Source organism: Centruroides vittatus, unplaced genomic scaffold, assembly GCF_030686945.1.
Source record: "Centruroides vittatus isolate TY-2023 unplaced genomic scaffold, ASM3068694v2 scaffold_1047, whole genome shotgun sequence".
NCBI classification, from domain to species: Eukaryota; Metazoa; Arthropoda; class Arachnida; order Scorpiones; family Buthidae; genus Centruroides; species Centruroides vittatus.
The window spans coordinates 565,145-585,985 of NW_027122669.1; the positions used below are offsets into that span (position 1 = coordinate 565,145).

Consider the following 20,841-nt stretch of genomic DNA (forward strand, 5'->3'; position numbering starts at 1 on the left):
AAGAAATATACAAATTATACATAAAAGATTTTGTAACTGAAATAAAAAAATCAAGATCTGTAACAAATAAAAACCGTTAATTACCTTGTCTAAAACGTCAGATCGATTTGTCGAAGCTAACATAATTACACCTTCTTTTGTAGCCATACCTAGACAACAAAAACAATTATTTTAAATTTAATTGGTATTTAAATTCAATATATTAACTGATACTTACAGTAGAGCATCGATTATCTGAATCGATTGGAAACTGGGATTGTTCGGAAAGTCGATTTTTCGGATAACTGGGATTGTTCGGAAAGTCGATTTTTCGGATAACTGGGATTGTTCGGAAAGTCGATTTTTCGGATAACTGATTATGTACGAAAAAATATATTAATCTATCCCATGTTGAAATTTGTTCAAATCCTGGCACGTCCTTAAGTACCCTCTCATGGTCGCGCCAGTGCTGCCAGCTAAAACACGCACATCAACAAAAATAATATTGGAGTAGCCAAAGATTGCAGTGCCACAGCACTAGCGGAAGTTTAAATTTGCCGTCTGGAAAGCTTTCGGTTAATTGACGTTTCGGTTGATCAATATTCAGATAATTGACGCTCTACTGTATTTTAATAAATTAAACAAAAATAAGCAACTTCAGTCAATCTATAAATATAGGTCAAGTCTCAGCTTCCACTTGCAAAACAATTACTACAGAAAGCAAAGAAATATTCTGTTTGTGTCAATTTTTTTGAGTGTGTAGAATGTCCCATGTGCAGGAAATAAAAATTTGATGTCTATTGGTTTAAGTGATGTCAGAATCCAAAATTGAATAATAATATGCTTGCAGTCATATTGGGTTTTCCAATAAGCTGTGTGATTTTTTGATGTGTAAACAAATGATAATTTTTCAGAAGCAGCAGTAACTGTATTCAATAATGTACAAGTCGTTTTCATCTATAATCTTCTGCCATCTTTTGCACAGTTCCATAATTCCTTGCTCAAAGAACTTCCTGCCTTTCTTGGCAAAAAACTGTTCCGAGTGCCCTTTGATGTCGTCTTCAAAAACAGAATGCTGTTAATTTAAGGAATTCCAAATAGTGAAATGGGTGGCAATCAGAGGGGTAGTATCTGGAGAATATGAAGGATGTGACTAGACTTCTTGGCCTGGCTCCAATCACTTTTGCAATGTTTGCGAAAGACGAACAAGGTCTGGCATTATTGCGACAGAAGACGACGCCCTTCCGGTTTACCAATTCCGGACGCTTCTTGCGGATAGCTGCATTCAGTTTGTCCAGTTGGCCATGGTGCACGTCCAAATTGTTTCTGTTCTGTTCTTCAGAAGCCACCTATCAACAAAAACCGCAGACTTATTGGCCAACCCTAATGTCTTGTGCTCAATTTCTTTCCTCGTGCACTTTTTTTAAAAGTTAAATATCGACGGACATCTAAAGCTTTCTAATTATTTACTTAAAGCAGTACATTTATGTGATTTCGTTGCCTGTAATGTTGATCTATCGACTTCACGACCATATTTGTTTTCTATTGAATATATTGACATTCCATTTCTGTATACAATAACAAAGTTAAGCATTTTTTAAGTTCATTTTCAGAATTCTTTTTGTGCTAGAAATGAAAGATTCCTCCGTTGTAACATCCACTCATCTCTAAAAGACAAGAAAATCTACAAGAAAAAAAGTCACACAGAATCACGTCTAGGAGAAGCAAAGATCTCACAAGACATGAACAAATGTTTGGCCAATTGGTAACTGGCACGTGATGTAGACACTCTCTCTTAATGACAAGAATATGACACTCGGACTTCTCTTCTTCATTTTTCTGTTTAATGACAAATCCTTCATTCTGAAGAACAAAGAACTTGTACTTAATGCTAAACCTTAAACACACACTTATCCAATTACATTCCAAAAAACGAAAACCTTGTGTGATCTTGGGTTCTGAACGTGTGGTTTGTAGGTGGTTTGACCAGAAATGTTGGAATTAAATTAATTCACATTGTCCTCAACTTTCTCCATTACTTATAACTACAATGCATTCGATTTAATAAAAGTTATTTCAAATTTATAGAAAAATGCATGGATGTGGTGCCACATTTTTTCAACTTTCAGACTTACTTTACAATCAAAAATGCTTTAAAATGGACTCCTAACAAATATATTTTAACTATTGCTTAATGTTTAAAATTTTATATTTATATAAACAATTACAATTAAAAAGTATTCTATATAAGAAAAAATGCTCTATAGCATACAATTTACCATCTAATTCCACTAATAATTGATTAAGAGTCTGCTCTTCTTCACCCGTAACACCTTCTATGTTCCTATGCAAATATATATTATTTATATTAAGTATGTAAATAATTAGTAATTTATTATATTATAATTTATAATTAAAAATATTCTTAAATGCTTTTATATGACTGCTGGACAGCCAGAACTATAAAGACAACTGCATCAGAAGTGTGGAAATCATTACGGGTGAATTTGAATTTGACCGTAATAGATTAGACCGTGTCTCTCGTTACTCAATCACTCCATTATGGACCCAGCCACAAGCACGAAGAACATGAAAATGCCTTCTTGACACCCACAATGTTGAAAGACATAAAAATAAAAATGCTTTTGTTGGAGAAAGTCAAGAAAATTGTTAATGATTTGTTTATATGTAATTAATTCTGTCTATTTTCATTGTCTAATAAACTATAATCATTATCGTCGGCATTCAATATCAACAGTTTGATGGCTATACAACTAAGGCGATGAAGATTAAGACGTCAGTCTGCTGCTCTATGGATCGGATCGAATCAGATCTGAAATTAATAGCAGCATAGCCTGTGTTGTAAAGGCCTGAACATGTTCCTCTAAGAATCCAGATTCAAGTCCAAGTTGGATCATCATAAATATTTGCAGGTGGTTCGATCCATACATGTTAGAACTATTCTTAAACATCAATTGACTGCATTGTAAACCTAGCTAAATTTATGATATGCATCCACAAGGAGTGAGATAAAGAGAGCAAATTAAAAGAAATATTTTGAAATATTGATTATAAAATATAAATTATTCAGATAATTCTATAAAATAACAACATTAAACTTATATATCTTTACCCAGTACTTCTCTTACGACCAATTGCATCAATTTCGTCAATATATACAATACAAGGTGCCCTTTTTCTTCCTTCTCGAAATAGATCTCTTACTCGTGCGGCTCCGAGACCTGATTAATACAGAATTTAAATCAATTTTTTTGCACTATTACTTCATACAAATCCAAAAATATTTTATTATTATAGATTTTCAAAGCTTAAAGTTAGAAAAATTGCTTTATATAATTACTAGGTGAGTCGACTTTAATAAAATTTACATTGTATTTAATTATTAAAATTAATATATTAAGTAATTTTGTCTAGAGGTAGGTGGTTAGGCTGCCATCTTGCAATAAATTTAATAATAGTGAATACATTCATTTTTAATTTTAATATAGAAAGTTCTGAAAGAAAAGAATTGGCCCAAAGCAGGACTCAAATCCTCAACTCCTGCTTATCATGAAGACAAAATTAGCCTTAATATAGTCAATGATCTGGCAGATTATTTGGCTTTAATTAAAATTCAGGTTAATGGATTAAACGTTTACATTTTGAACAATGTATTTGTAAATTTTTAATTATATCTACTACAGTAGATCCCCATATAACACAAATTTGTATAACACGGCAAAAAAATTGCGATTGCGTTCGTATAACACTGTAAAACATCATTGCTAATTCGTGTCGCGACAGGATTGGTCGAATCTGGACCAATAGCGAACATTGCACAAACCGTCGAGTTTAAACGAGTAGCGGACCTACTAAAAACCATTTATTATTCAACGGCCATAAAAATTATATTTATATTAATGATGTCTCCAAAGTTCGGCAAACTTTTCACAGAAAGAATAACTTATCGGGAAACACACGCCTGCCATTCGACGAGCTGCTACACGACGAAAACAAACTTAAGCGATGGCGTCGTCGAACGGTGCACACTCGGTAAGTATTCCTACAATTTTTTGTTTATTACATAGTTTATATGGATTATTCCCACAAAATTATATGTGATTTGGAAATGTTTGAGTCAAATTAGTCTAGAATCGATTAATTTTATGGAAGAAAACCTTTCAAACAGCTGTAGCCCCTAAACTGCACACGTGCCGGGCTGTGATTGGCTCGTGTATTTAAGTGACTCATACAACACGAATTCATATAACACGGAACGTATCTACCGTGTTATGGGGGTCTACTGTATTAAAAAAAAAAAAAAACAGAAGACTGAATGCTCTTCAGATCCAGATTATAGCATAAGTGGCTAGGTAAAATATCACATGATGATGGCGATGGTAAAGATGAAACTGAGGACGATGTTCGGAATAGCAACCACGATACAACTTCCATTCGATAAGTTAGTGATGATAATTTTGGAATACTTTTCCTGAATTAAAGTATACGAGATAGAAATCATATAGTTTAGTTCAAGGAGGATAAATTACAAAATATTACAGTTTAATTGTTTGGTTTCCTTAAATGTTATAAACATTTTTCGACAGGATTAGTCATCTAGCTATTCTATTAGTTGTTTTGTATAAGTATTTTTATAATCAAGTGCCAAGATTAACAAATATTTTTTGTATATTTTTTTTATAATTTACTTACCACCAATCATTTCAATAAATTCAGAGCCAGCCATTGCCAAAAATGGGACATTGGCCTCTGTTGCTACTGCTTTCGCCAGCATAGTTTTACCACATCCGGGTGGTCCGAGCAACAAAACTCCTTTAGGTACTTTAGCACCAAGACGCTATTGGAAAACAATTATTTGTATTAAAAAGCATACTTTTGAAATATTATAATTAAATATATTTAAAATTATCAAAATCAATGCAGTGGAAACTTGATTATCCAAACTTAACAGCACCGAGGGTCTATTGGATAAGCCAGAAACTTGTTTTTTTTTTTTTTTTGTTGTACATAAAAGCATTGTGCATTTAAAGTTTCACAAACTATAAATACCGTAATGTAATTACTGTATTTGAAATTACATTAGATTTTGAGTAAATTAATTTAATGTTACATATATGACCTAATTTCACAGCTCTATAATCATCAGACAATGTAGTAATTTCCAGTTACGTAGATAGTTTGGTCTCTTATGTAACTGGAAATTACATCAAAACAATTAAACTATAAACATTTAAACATTATTTAAATGTTAACGGTACATTAAAAAAAACATACCGTGTAACGTTCAGGTTTTTTGAGGTAGTCCACAAATTCCATTATTTCTATTTTAGCTTCTTTTAATCCAGCAACGTCTTTGAAACGCACTCCTTTACCAGATCCGGTTAAAGGATCCACAATTGTAAATTTTGCTCTCCCAAACTGAGACTAAAACATAATATTACATTTAGTATCTAATTATCATCATTATCATCACTTTAATTAAAAAAATTCAAAAGTTTTTCAATAAACACAATAGCGTGGTTGAGGCTGAAGTTTTAAACGTGAAAACGTGTATGTTGGATGTTCGGCGCCGCTTTCCCGTAAGCCTAGAAGGTTGACAATGGCGTTTGGAATGTCGAGCATGATCGCACCGACTTTCCAAACACCATTTTCAAACTTCTAAGCTTACGGGAAAGCGGTGCCGAATGTCCGACGTACACGTTTTCGCGTTTAAAGCTTCGACCTCAACCTCGCTATTTTCAAATGAACTGAAACATATGTTTAATACAAAGAATCAAAATATTTAATAGTAGTTTTAATTTTTATGTAATAAAATCAAAACTGTTTCCTAAATATAAAAATATAATAAACTAACATTTTACAGGGTCATTTGTTTTGCCACACACTCCATTTCACATGATTGTTATGCTTTTTTTTTAACAACAAGGAAGTGTAAAATGATATCAAATTGACGTAATGGTCTACACCAGCGTCGGCAACCTATGGCATGTGGGACAATTTCTATTGGAACTCTGATTGAATAGAAATGTAGTAAAAATTATATTTTAATTATTAATTTCTGGTGTGGTTTTGTCCAGGTGTGTTAAGTCAATGTTGACATCAAGCATTTGTTTGTCAAGAACTTCCAGTTGATTTTTCAACAGAAACTGCTCAACTTCTAACAACACAAATGAAGAAGGAAATGTTATAAGTTTAACCAAATAAGAAGTGTTAATGAAATATTCAGTGTTATTCTCATATCTCAAAAGCATAATGCTGATTCGTATCACATTTCTGCACAATGAAGAGCATGCACTTATATGAAAAAATTGCTTGTTTTTTTGCATTATTGAAACATGAGTCCTGCTTGGCTTATAAGAGCATAATGGCATACAAGCATGCTCGTATGTATGATGCTTGCTTTAGCTTGTAAGAGACTGCACTTCTTTGTCAATGTAAATTAAATGTAAATGTACTGATACTACAGAAATGTCACCAAATAGTTGCTGTAACCATTATTAAAAATATAAAAAATGCTTCTAATACTATAAAATTTTTTAAATATTGAGTTTTTTCAGGTACTTTGCAGAATATAATGCCAATTTTGCACCACGTAAGAGCATACTCTTAGGCCCGGATTTCACTAGCATAAAAACTACCTAAAAACTATGGCCGTAATTATTTTTAGTCGCACGACACAAATTGCTTTTGCATTTCGATTGTAGTGGTGACCCAGCTTCACTAGTGAAGTTTTACAGAAACAGTACTGCCCCAAGTGTCAAAAGTAAACTCTTCTTTGTGCATAAATTGACAAAAACAAAGCATAATAGCTTGGTTGTTCATAACTAATCGAAGAACACCAGAACGAGAGCTAAAGATAGAATATGGCAAACGTGCATAAGAGCTCATTTCTCATGATGTAATGATGTAGAAGTCCACTGATTTCTGATTGGTTGATAGTACCGTTTTACAGGTGTATTCCCATCGAAAGTTGAACACTACTCAACTCACTTTATGCTTGTTTTATGCCCCGCTCTGGCATATCGTGATCACGTAATTAAAAATAATTAAAACAGGTGTTTTTACACCAGTGGAGTCTCAGCCTTATATGGTGTTTTCATGCTTTTATATAAGTGGAAACTCCATATTAAAAATAGAAATTATACATTTAATATTCATAATTTGCTCACACTTCTTATTTTCAGGTTTATTTTATTTGGAATTGTTGCTAAATTGCCGATAACACAATTTTTTAAACAATTATGTAATTATATAGAAAGAAAAACAACGTTGATAGCTAATTTACAAACTTTTAAACATTTTCAAAATCCTTAAATTAAACAAAATATTAAATACTTACAAAAAAATCCATTGCCTGTGGGGTTTTGATTTGAACACTTTTAAACATCAATAAAATCATTAACGAGACTGCCACTAAAGATACAAGTAATAACCAGGTACTTTCTTGATTTCTTTCGTAAACTACGGGAACACACTGTTCGGGTTTAATACCGAGATTCTCCTCGGCTTGCCGTAATTTCTCTTCGAAATTTTCCACGTCAAGAATATTCATGTGATAAGTCTTGTGTTCTACCTGATATAAAATAATTATAAATTATTTTATGGTTAAATCAATCAAACAAGTATTTAAAATAATATTCTTTGTTTGCATACACAGATCTTCCAAAAAGAATGCCACAGTTTTAATAATTGTAATTACGTTAATTATTACCCGAGAATGTTGTACTGTACATTAAAACATCCAAGTTTCACATATGCCTGTTACAATTTCTCAATAAGTGTGTGTGTGTCACACGGCACACATCCAACCAATATTCGAATCCTACCTATTCTTGCTATGGCATATTTGTCCTCTCTCTTCCCACAGCAGCCACAATTCTACAGTGTGTAACTCCTGCAGATTGCTTGTGTTAACAATGATAAACGATTCCAACTTTCCAGGTAAGGTTTCGCCTTCAGAAAACACAAAACACATTCTCTATTGTGGAGTTGCCATTTCTGTTTATGGTGCTTCAGGGGCAATAGACAACAAGTCGTTTGACTGCAGACGGGAGATGTAACTTGAACAGTTACTCCATCGATTGGTGTATGCCGCAGTCTTCTCAGGTAATAAATAACACAATTACAGTAATTTTAAATGACAGCATTCTTTTTTTGGACTTATAGAGTATTATTAATGTAAACAGATATCAAGCAATTGATTTATTTACCAAATTGACCAACAGGAATCCCCAATTACAGGTCTGTTTAACGTACATAGAATATAATATAAAAATTGAAAAATGTAAAAACATATTGAACACATGAGAACAATTTTCGCATTAATTATAATGTTCAATATTAAATATCTTAAGCAGCGACTGCTGAAACTGTCGCTTAGAACTGAGCAAATCTAGTTGCCATTCAAAGTGATTATAGATTACTGCAAGTTTATGAATAGATATATTTTAAGCAATATTAGATTTATACAAAGGAATTTTAAATCTGAAATAGTTCCTAGTAAATATAGGCAATTGCAGATGTACCGTATTTTACAGACTATAAGACGCTACAGACTATAAGACGCACCTTAAATTTTAAGCAATTTTTAAAAAAAAATACCTATAAGACGCTATGGACTATAAGACGCACCTGAATTTTGGAGGCAATTTTTCGAAGAAAAAAGTGCGTCTTATAGTCCGTAAAATACGGTAATTGTTCCAACAAAGCAGAAGCTCCAATTTCAGATGGTAACAGAGACCTTAAAAACTGCAAACGTTGGATATTACGAAGTGTCATTAAAGGCAGAAAATACATTTCGGCCTCTTCTTGATTAAACATAAATTTCCTTCTACAATATCTTCTAATACGGTTATTGACTGTTTCTATTCTATAAATATAATAAACATCCCAAAGCCCAATGCACCAATACTAAAGTAAACGATTGCCATAATTAATTGAGCTATTATTTTACAATTAATAATTAGATATTAAGTAATTTGTTAAGTAGATGTTAGGCATCATTTCTTATCTAAATTAATAATTTATTAAATGATTTAAAACAGTCTGAAAGAAAAGAACTAGCCCGGAGCGGGATTTGAACCCGCAACCTCCGCTTACGTGCAGTGTGCTACCAGTTATGCACCTAGATCTCCGAGCAATTCTTCGCTTCCGGACATATTTAAACCTACATATAACCATTCTACTTTATGTTCAGTTGTCATCAGTTGTGTATTCCAGATCACTACCACAAATAAAATCTTTGAACAAGCTATTTGAATACAAAGTTTTTAGTACATTTATTTCTAGACATTAGGAATAATTTTTAGATTTTTGAGATAAAGTTCTAATAGCAGTTGTAGTTATCTTTTCCACATGCATCGTAAAAGAAAATCTAACATCATAATACACCCCTAGGTCTCTAATATTCTCAACTCTGGATACAATATATCTGTATGTAATAAACTGTAAAAAATCTGGGAATGTAACTTGATGTCATTACATTACACTACACTCAAACAACAAAGTTTTCAGTCAGTAATAAAATTTTTTATTTTCAGTGGGCCCAAAACCACACTTTTGTAATCGTGCAGACCAATGTAGTAACTGCCAGACTACTAATTAGTCTCGATACGTCGACAGTTTGTATAGCAATATGTGATCCACATTTTTTGTAATGTGGATCACATATCGCTATACAAACTTAGTGTTTTTAGCACAAGAGCCTTTTAGGTTCAACTACGTCAGCAGTTTGTAAAAATGAATAGTAAATAAGTAAATATATAACAAATAAAGACAAGACTACCAGCCCAGGGCAAAAAGCACTAACTCCAAGAAAATTCAAAATTATATTGCACATTTGGCATCATACTTAATTGGTATCTTTTACAAATACCACCCAATATCTAGCATAAAAAACATTCTGTAATAATTACAGAATGTTTTCATGCTAGATAGTGAGTCAGTAAAATACACGAAAATAAAGCAAACAGATTAACAGTAAAAAAGATACAGAAAACAGCAAATAAATACACTTTTACACCTACGTTCCATTCCTGTATCATTGCAGATATAACTACTAGTGCCGTGGATGAAAACTGAACTCTTAGATGTTGTACGTACATGTGTGCAAGTGCATTTGTCATATTCAAATCTTTTTCGTATACTTATTTGATTTTTATTTATTTATTTATTTATTTACAAAGATAGGTGCATAGGCATCTCGAATGTTAGCAAATGCATGAGGTGGTATAGCTCCAAAAAATACATTGCCATATTGGAGAAGAGTCATCTTCCAATAATTTCCAGTAAGCTGATGGATAAAACATCCACTCTATTCATGGATAATGGAGCTCATTGTCACACTGCCAAAAAGATCCAGAATTGGCTAGCAACACAGGGCTTCCACAAGCCAGTCATTCACTTGACATGAATCCCATTGAACAGGTCTGAAATCTGCTGGATTGTGCAGTCAACAACATTCATGAAAATCTGCTTCTCTTGGAGAATATTTAGCATGTTTGCAGGCCAAGTGGGCCAACATTTCACAGGCCAAGATAGCAGAACTCATTGATCCTATGCCCAGAGATTAAAGCTTTGTGGTTTTAATATGCATATGTAGCATTTGTATCATATGGATAATGTGAAATTGAATAAAAGTGTATATTCACTTGCAGGGCATCTCAGGCTCCTCCTAGTTACACTACTGATATTAATATCTGGCTAAAAGCAGATCTTGTAATTATAATTAACCAATTTGAACATACACTCCTCTAAAGTGAAATTGCAACACCACAAAGGAATGCGCATAGCCACATGCACAGTGCACAACTGATAGAAGTGAGACACATAGGCAAATCATTAAAAGAACAAAGATATGCAATAGACATTGTTTATTCTGTAATGAATATGGCTCTCAAAGGCAGCTATACAGACCACTACGCGACAAGGCTATCGTCAATGAGGTGATTAATGGCTACCCTTGCCAAGCTGCATTCACAGTGGTGTGCATGTTGTCTACAGTATGTAGCAGTGGTCCCAGTTGCACCTCATGCCAGACAAGGTCCCACAGGTGTTTGATGGTAAGGCTGCCCACCAGGAAAGGATGTGAGTTCTAAACAGAACTCACATCCTTTCCTGGCTGTTGAGAGTTTGCTGTGCAATGTGCAACCACACATTATCTTGCTGAAACACCATGTTGGGTGCAGTCTACCTCAGTGGCTGAACCACAGACCTACCAATTCGTGTCACATACTAGTTCACTATCAGAGTAACAGAAATGTACACTGAGGCTGTCAAGTGATGCCTCCCCAAACCACGATGCCCAGTATGGAGCCTATGTGACACTCGGCAAAAAGAGCTGACAAGTAGCATTCACTGGGATACCGTCACACCTGTCCATGGCTATCATTCCTCCACAGACAGAAGCAGGATCATCCATAAACAATACCCGATGTCATTCAGTGGTCCAATTTCGATGATGACAATACCAAGCCAGGCTTGCAGTCCTGTGTTGAGTGGTTAATTGCATCCCCATTGCTGGTTGCCGTGCATGCAGCCCAACTTCATGTAACGTGTTGCAAATGGTTTGGGTGGACACAGAGATGCCTGTTGATGGCAGCAGGCTGCTTTAGATGTCATGACTCACTCATGACATCTAAAGCAGCCTGCTGCCATCAACAAGCCTCAACAAGCCTGCCTAAGCAGCTTGAGCATGCTAAAGCAGCCTGCTGCCATCAAAAAGGTCTCAACAAGCCATTCAGCAAATCTACTGCCTTGTGCTCTCTGTCATGTGCTAGTACGATTCACTCATTCTTCAGCGTGTTTACAGATGCTACTGCATCCATCATGTCACACATTGCTGGATGGTACTCACATCATGCCCAACACATGTGGCAACTGTGCATTGACAAACTGAAGTCGTGCAGCTCCAAGATACAGTCTCATTCCCCAGCCATCAACTAGTGATATTCAGCTCACTGTCATTCCAAGATATTTTCCATACTTCTTCAAATGTTCGGCTGTCGTAAACCATCACTGATAGCACTTATGGTCCAAGCCAACCGTTGGTCTTTATAGCCTGAAACATGTACCAAATGACCGAATGTGTATGCAAAATCATTTGCATATCTCTGTCACCTCTACTAGTCCTGAAATTTATAGTTGGCTATGCACATTCCTTCATGGTGTTGCAATTTCACTTTTGAGAAGTGTATATAAAAAGTCTTACTTGTTACAAAAAACATATGATAGTAGTTTTAAGTGGACAATTTAACTTACAGTAGAGTGTCGTTTATCCGAATCAATTGGGGACTCGGGTTGTTCGGATAACTGATTTTTCGGTTAACCGACGTTTCGATTGACCGGCTTTCGGATAAACAACGCTCTACTGTACATTTATAAAATTAATTTAACCATAACCTCAATCATTATTACAATCAAAATAATACAAAAAATATAAAATTTTGTCAAAAAATTATAAAATCTTACCCTTTTTCCCTTAATCACTGCATTATCGTATAAATAAATGATGACAAGATTCAATTCGGGTCGAACGATCACCTCTTCGACCTAAAAATAATAAATATGATAGAAATGACGAGAAATAAAAGTGAATAAAAAACTTAAATATTATATGGGTGAACATCTGATTTTCCTTGAAAATAATACATCAAGTGAAAATCTATAGCCTGTAAAAATATATGTAATAATGGTTGTATGTATTTTTTTTAAACTCTCTCCACCCTGTGAGCACTATAAGGGTCTCTTTTGGATTGCCAGGTCCACAATAGGGCAACCAGATGGTCAGGAATGGGAACCAACATATCCAGATGGACCATCCCCAAAAAATTTCTGGAGTTTTCTGATCCATTCAGATTCACATCCTGGTTACCCAGATTAATAGAATATGTAAAAGTTCACTTCACACCTTTCACCTTGTGACGGCACACCAGCGTGCTGCGGCATACCGGTTGCGGAACACTGATCTACATGACTGAATAAATACTATATCATAAACTGTAAGTTGGGTGTGCTTTGGCTCAATTATATGGATATGGACTAAACAGAAATAGCGCTGAACCTGTTAATGGCAGAGATATGATCTGAGAAATTTGTTGTTAAGCGAATATCATAGAGACTATTTGGATAAACCTTGTCGTGACAGAGGTAATACATTGCCTATCAGAAATACAAGACCCACATTCTCTATTGAAACTATATTTTATATAATGGATATGTATTCTTGCCGCATGTGGCTCATGAGCCTCAGTTTGGCCACTGCAGTTATATAGTTTAGTCTACTATTCAAATAGGTTATATGCAACACAATTGTAACAAAATAATAAGTATTTATGTATCTAAACATAAAAAAGGTACAGGCAACTATAAATTTTTCAGCTCCGTTATAATCTTATGAGATCTCCATCGTATATTTAGATTACAGTTAAGCAGTGCATACTAGAAATTTTCTAGGAAAAGACAACTGAGTCCCACAGTGTAGATTTTCCTATTATGGCTTGATATGAAAACAAAAATGTAGCAACATGCTTTTATTGTTCTATCTAAAGCAGTTTAAAACCCACAGGTTCAGGTCGGGACATGCATTCCGTTATCATAATCGACAAAAATGTTAAGAAACACGTGCACTGGTTTCTTGGCATTTTATGTTTTGAAAAATTGATTTCATCAAGACATCGTGCATGTTAAGATCAATGTAAATTGATAGCAATTGGAAACTCAATTGGCATATACCATGTGAAAGGCTTATGCAATCGGCGCACAGGCTTTAAATGACAAATTTTGACCACAAATATCTCGATCTGTAGATTGAATTTCAAAATTCTGGCTTCATCATGACATTAGCATTGCCAAGTTGTATGTACAGTACTTGCAAAGAATCATGTTTAATGGTCGTGTGATTGTTTTAAACTTTGATCACAGACAAAATACTTTCTGATTTACAAAGAGCTCTGCTCAATTAAATTAAACTTTACATTACAAAAATGTAAATTATTATTCAAATCAAAGATTTTTTTTACTTTACCTCTCCTTTTGCAAGCATTTGGTGAACAAATTCATTCCAAGACACGTAACGGAGAATATCCGGTTGATTGCTGCTTGGAAACATAAGGGATATTAATGTTATTACTATGTAAGCTGTCATCATCCATATTGCAGCTTTTGCCAGCAAAGAAACTTTAGATTCATCTGAAAATAAAAAAAGATTTCTTTAAATAATTCATATGTTAAAAATAAAATTCAAAAAGAGAAGTAGAGTGTAGGTTTTTTTGTATGGAGCCACTCTTTCCTCCCTGTGGGCACTAAGAAGGGCTTTTTTTCGTGCCCATCTTTGGTTAGCCAGATCCACAATAGGGGTGACTAAATGGTGAGAGATGGGGCCTAGTATATCCAGGATAGATCACCTACTAAAACTACCTGAGGTTTTTCAATTGCCCAGGTTCAATCCTGCGTGGTATAGGAGTGGTAGGCTGGTGCCTGAACTTCCTCAGTCATCGGGCAATTGAGTATAGTTAATCAATTTATAAAATATGTATTTTGGGGATTTCCTAATATTTGGTAACTTCTTAGCGCATCGATTTTCAACTAGGATGCCACAGTACCCTATTGTGTCATGAAATATAATGATGGGAAATGCCATAATGCTTCTTACGTGTATTACTGAAAGTCTAAAAGTACAAAGAGCACAATGATTCTACCTTGGTAAAGAAGTAGGAGTATTGCAAGAAAAATTACTAAGTCCGGAAAACTTAGGAAGAATTAGGAAAAGGCTGAAAAATATCATCTTAGAGTATGGGTGAAGTTGTCCTTATTTATTTATTTTTCAATGAATTTTGGTAAAAATGCTGATCATATATTAAAATAATTTCAATATTATAAAAAGGTAAAACTGTGATTAAACTGAGACACTTTACTACGACCATTTTGCAAGAAATGAAGCTTCCAATCACTTACAACTTTTCCTTATAGGCTTTTAGAAGGGTGACAAAGCCTACAAAGGAAGGTTAAAATGGTTGGAAGCTTCACTTTTTGTGAAATGATCATGTTAGAGTGACTCTGTTTAATCAGATTTATACATGTGCGAACTTTCATATGTATATTTACAAACTTTCACTTTCGTAACACAATTTTAAATGTTTTATAATCAACTAGAAATTACCTGCCAAGCATGATGGACTACTTTCTACGAGAAAGTTGAGATTGAGGAATTGAGAAGAGTACAGTTTTCGAGAAATTCGAGAAAATTTGGGGCTAATGTTTCTACAAACACTGCCCATTGAAAAATAGTTTAATGCATGATAACATATTTTAGATAACAGGCTTGTTAGATCATTACTTCTGATTGGATAATAGAATGTCGTGTAGTCACTATAAAGTTACTTTTATTGTTGTAGAAGCAACACAATGCGGCTATCTTTTTTTAAAGTTTAAATTTAATTAAGTTTAAAACACATCATTTACTGAAACATTTAAAAATACAACTTAAGGGAAATTCTGTGGTCAAGCATGAACTAAATGAGATCAATTCAACTTAAGTGCAATCATCAATCCGAAATTGATAAAATGTTTATTCTATAACTAATATTTTTGCAAAGTAAGTAGCCTATACTTTCCATCAGAACACAAAATAAATATAACCAAAATTTCATCTGGATTGGACAAAAATTGCAGGAGTTATAAGGAATTCACACACGCACGTATTGATGGCAGCTTTTATATTATTAATAACTTAACAGTACAAAAATTACATTTTTTAAACAATCACAAAATTGAGGCCGAAATTTTAAACGCAAAAACAGGTACGTCGGATGTTTGGCGCCATTTTCCCGTAAACCTAGAAGTTTGACAATGGCGTTCGGAACGTCGAGCATGATTCCACTGACTTTCCAAACGCCATTGTCAAACTTCTAGGCTTACGGGAAAGTGGCGCCGAATGTCCGACGTACACGTTTTCGCGTTTAAAACTTCGGCCTCAAACTCGCTAACGAAGTCACAATGTGTGCTCTGTTAAGTCTACTGCATATTTAACAAGCAGCCTGATTGGTATTTAGAGGGGCCATATTGTGTGAAAGAACACATGCAGACCACCAGTTTCTTTGACTTTTTTTTACACCTATGGGCATGGTGTACAGCTCTGATAAAATTCCAACTGTTTCATTCAGAACTGCATTTTTTACCAATTAAAATGTAAGTAATGAAAAATTACACTTAAAATTTTTAAGATTACAGTAAGAAAATTACACAAAACAAACCATCATCGTCATCTTTCTTATTTTTATCACTTTTATTATTCTGGGAGTTCCAACTGTTTGTTATCTGTAGCCATCGCTTTATAGAATCTACAAAATAAAAATCATAATTTTTAATAAATCTCACAAACTTAAATTCAGGCCGGATTTGCACTAGAACTGCTGGATCCAATTTTGACGGCTCAAAATACCGGTGTGGCCAGCCAGTCGGACCAGAAAAAGGGACAAAACCGTTCTGCCTGGCACCCAAGAATGACACTTTATTTAACCAGTAAGACAACCTATATGTATAAATCATAGTTCAGTTAACACTATTTTTATAAAATGGAATTTGTTGTTTTCTTTTCTCTGCAAAATCAATTCTTTAAGAATATAAAACGATGCTGTATAAATGAAATAATGTCTATTGTGAATGGAAAATTATATTTATACCTTCCACGTCATCTTAAAATGTAACGTCATCCCAATTGGCCTATTTTGGTTCTGATTTGATGACCATCAGCAAAGTCAAGTAAGATACTGTTTGTCTAATGGTGGTCGGCAGCTCTTGTCGTCGCAACTACCACCAGCTGGCTGTCAAAATCGAGTTCGGCAGCACTTGTGTAAATCCAGCCTTATAAATAGGAAACAATTAACTCATTTTTCACATAGAAAATGTCAAATCATTAAGAATTAATTTCACGAGCCCTATCACAGGGACTAGTTTAATGTTAGGAGCCCACTATGGAACTAGCAAATACAAAGTTTTCTGAGTGAAAAAAGTCTGACTCATATTCTGAAATGTCTCTTATAATAATAATAAATGAGATAGAAAAAAAATAAACATTTCTCCTATCATTGCCTTAATAACATAAAAGATCAGTGTTCATTTTGCTGTAAATTAGTGAATTCTTATTGGTTAATACGTCTGATAAAGCTCCGGGTGCCCCATGACAAAAAATTCATGGATAAACAAATGTTTCTGGAGACCAAAAATGTTTGTTTATTCATGGGTAAACAAACATTTTATGATTATGAATAAAGTCACAAATTCCCTATTGAAGTTTAGCAAAGCTCAGCTATTCGGAAATACCAAGTCGAGCATAGGTCTCAACAGGTGAGCTGTGAATTCGGACCCGAGTTGAAAGTCAAATTCACCTAAGCTACAGTGTGTTGCAGCAAATCCCATTCAACAATGAAGAAATTTACATTGAACTGGGATTTGAGCCAATATTCTGGACTCCAGACGAGAGCTGAGCCGACTGTCAAAATTCTAAGCTGTAGCTCAGCTCCGGTCATTTGGTAGAACTCTATTCCCTATACATAACAATTAAAATTTATTAGTAATTTGTATGCTCTTCCGTTTTCTGCATAATTTATTTTTTCTTGTGTTCTTGACATTTTGTTTTACATTGATGATTATAAACCATTAAAACAGTCCACGATCATGCCTTTTCAGATCTTTGACTATTATAAGGCAGAGGAGAAATTCTCTCTTCGGTAATGCCGTAAAGCAAATCGTCAAGTGTTAATAAAATCTGGACTTTGAGAAGACCACGTTGTCTTATATCCAAATTTAATCTATTAGTATTATCCATTTAACTTGTCATGAAGATATTCTCTAAATGAAAGATTCTGGACACAATTTCACGTACAGAGACCTTGTAGTCGCTATATACATTAGACAATAATAATGGAACAAAATTCATGAAGGACTATAATATTGTCTGCTTTTGATCACTATACAATGAACTCCCATATAACATGAATTTGTATAACACAACAAAAAACTGAATTTTATCATACAGAGTTTATCATACTTTTTTCTTCTACCTCTGAACCTGGGTTTAAACTCGCATAAAATCGTCCAGTAATGCAAGTCATAACAACACAATTTCCTATAACACAGAACATATTCCCCGCATTGTATGGAACTCTGCCGTATATTGATTTTTCAATGAATAGATCTTTAGCAAAGATACTTTATGTAACAAAAGTCTGCTGTCTTTTGTTTTTTTTTTTTTTTTAAACTCTCTTCACTCTATGGTCAATAAGATATGACCTTTGTCATATCTCTCACGGATTCAGACATGCCTGCAATCGGAATGATTAGATAATGCAGGACAGACTGCCATGAAAAATTCTTAGGGTTTTTCATGCCCAGATTCAATCCCAAGCTCCCGGGGCAGTAAACTAATGTATTAAACAATCTCAGCCATCCGGTAACTGAATTTATACAACTAACAAAAGAAACACTGTCTTTCGATGCTATTATGTAATGCTGAAAGACAGTGTTTATTTATTAGTTATATCTATAGCACTTCTCTGAATGAAAAAACTCTTTATTTCTAAATAATCTTAAATTTAATATAGTTATAAGAATTGAATTTTCTTTATATTCTACAAAAAGTAACTTACTTGAATTCAGATTGGATAATGCTAAGATATTACTTCTGTGAGGAAAATTTGATAAAGCATGATATTCTCTTTTCAAAGTGTGACAATCTAACAACTGTAATAAAACAATTAATAAGATTAAATAAATACTGTCATAACTAAAATTCAAAAATTTAGTTTCTTTTGTAAGAATAAAATACAGTCTGATCAAACAAAAAGTTTACATTCAATGAGTAATTTCAAATGTTACTGTACAATCTGTATTAGGTAAGTGCTCTTAATGACTTACAGCAGAACACGATTGGCTTACAGACTGTCCATAAATTATGTACTGTTATTTTAATTATTTTCAATTGCCATCCCACCCCTCTTAACACTTCGTAATGCCACTGCATGTATCCACCATCAAAACGGCATAAAGCATATATTCAATCAACTCTCTTATTTCTGCTATGGAATAATACACAGCATAGAATACCAAACATTAGCGAGGTTGAGGCTGAAGTTTTAAATGCGAAAACATGTACTTTATATTCTTTGTTAATTACACTTTATTTCAAACTCTGTCTCTGCATGCCATATCAGAAATGCTGATGTCGGCGAGCACCTGGTGCGGGTTAATAAGTGGTTAGTTAAGGCGCCAAGGTGTATCCTGGAGGAAGTTACAACCAGAGTGATTTCTCGTTGTCTTCTTTGGTGCGCGATGTTACGCGAGGGGAAATGTCTTCCGGGAGGTCTTGTAAGGAAAACTGGCCTATATTCAGGTGTTACAAACGTGGAGAAAACCCAGAAAACTCCACGTGGCCAGCCCGTCCAAGCGCAGCACAAACCCGTGACTGAACTCCCAGTGTTTAGCGACAGAACCACTCAGCCACTGGTGGGCACACCCAAGCTACTGTCCTCCAAACTTATCAACAGAATATAATAAAATTAGGGTCCAGAACAATTGATTGAATCATGAGATAGTTTAAATTTTGTCGAATTCAAATTATATAAAACACAGGTTACCTCAGGCAAAAAGTCTTTGGGACCACTCTGTACTGTACAATGCACATATTTAACACTGTAAGTCACAAGGAGCGTATAGAATAAAGGATTAATAATTTTTTATTTACCTGACAGCTAAGAGAATTTGTTTTGCTAAGATTTGAAAGTGTCAGCAATAATTGTTTTTCTAACCAAGAATATTTTTGAAAATTGACGAAGGCGCCATTGTCTTTGAATTTCGAGAGTGAAGAATAAGGCGAAATTTGCGAATGAAATACGCGAATCATTCGCCATAATCTACCTCTCCTCAAACGATAAAACATCTTGCATCAGCTTCCGAACGACAAGCATGACATTTCTGAAACCGACATTTTTTATCCGAGCAAAAGTGTTGCCAGATCATCCACTGAATTAATTTTATTGTTTTTAAATAAGTTTTATTATTATTAATTCGAAATTAAAAAAATACTAAAATATTATATTTATTATCGGCACGTATGTTATAATATTTAATTATTGCAAATAATCTAATTGGCGAAATTTGAGTTGAATTTGGTAACGCGACACGTGCGTTTTAATACCACGAGCTTTTCAATATCGTCTTGCAGAGGCCGGATGACCGCTCTGGGAGACCCGGGATCGAATCCGGACGGGTCGAAAAATCCCCAGGAATTTTTCGGGGGTGGTCCGTCCGGATACGTCGGGCCTCGTCCCACGCCATCCCACCGCTCCATTGTGGGCCTGGCCGAATTCATAATGGGTTTGCTAAAAGAGGCCCTTTTAGTGCCCACAGGGCGGAAAGTTTAAAAAATATATATATGGTCTTGCACATTCAAATATAACATCGATTGGAATTGAATTAAATCATATTAATTGTAGATGAAAAGGGATGTTTTAGTCAGATGAACATTTGACGAATTTAATGGAGAAATATTGATGGTCGAGGCGGTGCAGCTTAGTGCTCTGGGAGATCCAAAATTAAATTCGGGCAAACAACCCGAGGAATTTTTCACGGGTAATCTAACCTGGATATTTCGAGTTCTGATCCTCACTACTGGTCATCGCAATATGGGCCTGGCCAGCCGTTGGTATGAGGGAAAAAGTCCTCGTTGTTCCCATAGTAAGAAGAGCGAAAAATGAAAAATAAAGTTGATATTATTAATCCTCTAAAGGTCACGTTAAAAAAACGAACGAAAATACCAGGAATTTCCCCAAAAATGTCTGAAATCAA

At 34.4% G+C, this 20,841-nt stretch overlaps 1 protein-coding gene across 1 annotated transcript in view; it reads right to left on the reverse strand.

Moving 5' to 3' along the window:
• Positions 1–20,003, reverse strand: part of Spg7 (Paraplegin) — a 34,974-nt gene extending 14,971 nt beyond the window's left edge. Inside the window, exons 1-11 of the mRNA XM_067284048.1 lie at positions 19,739–20,003; positions 18,645–18,738; positions 16,251–16,337; positions 14,024–14,187; positions 12,469–12,549; positions 7,340–7,573; positions 5,275–5,424; positions 4,693–4,837; positions 3,113–3,221; positions 2,259–2,323; positions 85–149 (exon numbers count right to left, since the gene is read on the reverse strand). Of these exons, the coding sequence (XP_067140149.1) occupies positions 85–149; positions 2,259–2,323; positions 3,113–3,221; positions 4,693–4,837; positions 5,275–5,424; positions 7,340–7,573; positions 12,469–12,549; positions 14,024–14,187; positions 16,251–16,337; positions 18,645–18,738; positions 19,739–19,933 (1,389 nt within the window). The 5' untranslated portion in view covers positions 19,934–20,003. The remainder of the gene's footprint in view (positions 1–84; positions 150–2,258; positions 2,324–3,112; positions 3,222–4,692; positions 4,838–5,274; positions 5,425–7,339; positions 7,574–12,468; positions 12,550–14,023; positions 14,188–16,250; positions 16,338–18,644; positions 18,739–19,738) is intronic.
• Positions 20,004–20,841: the final 838 nt, after the last annotated feature.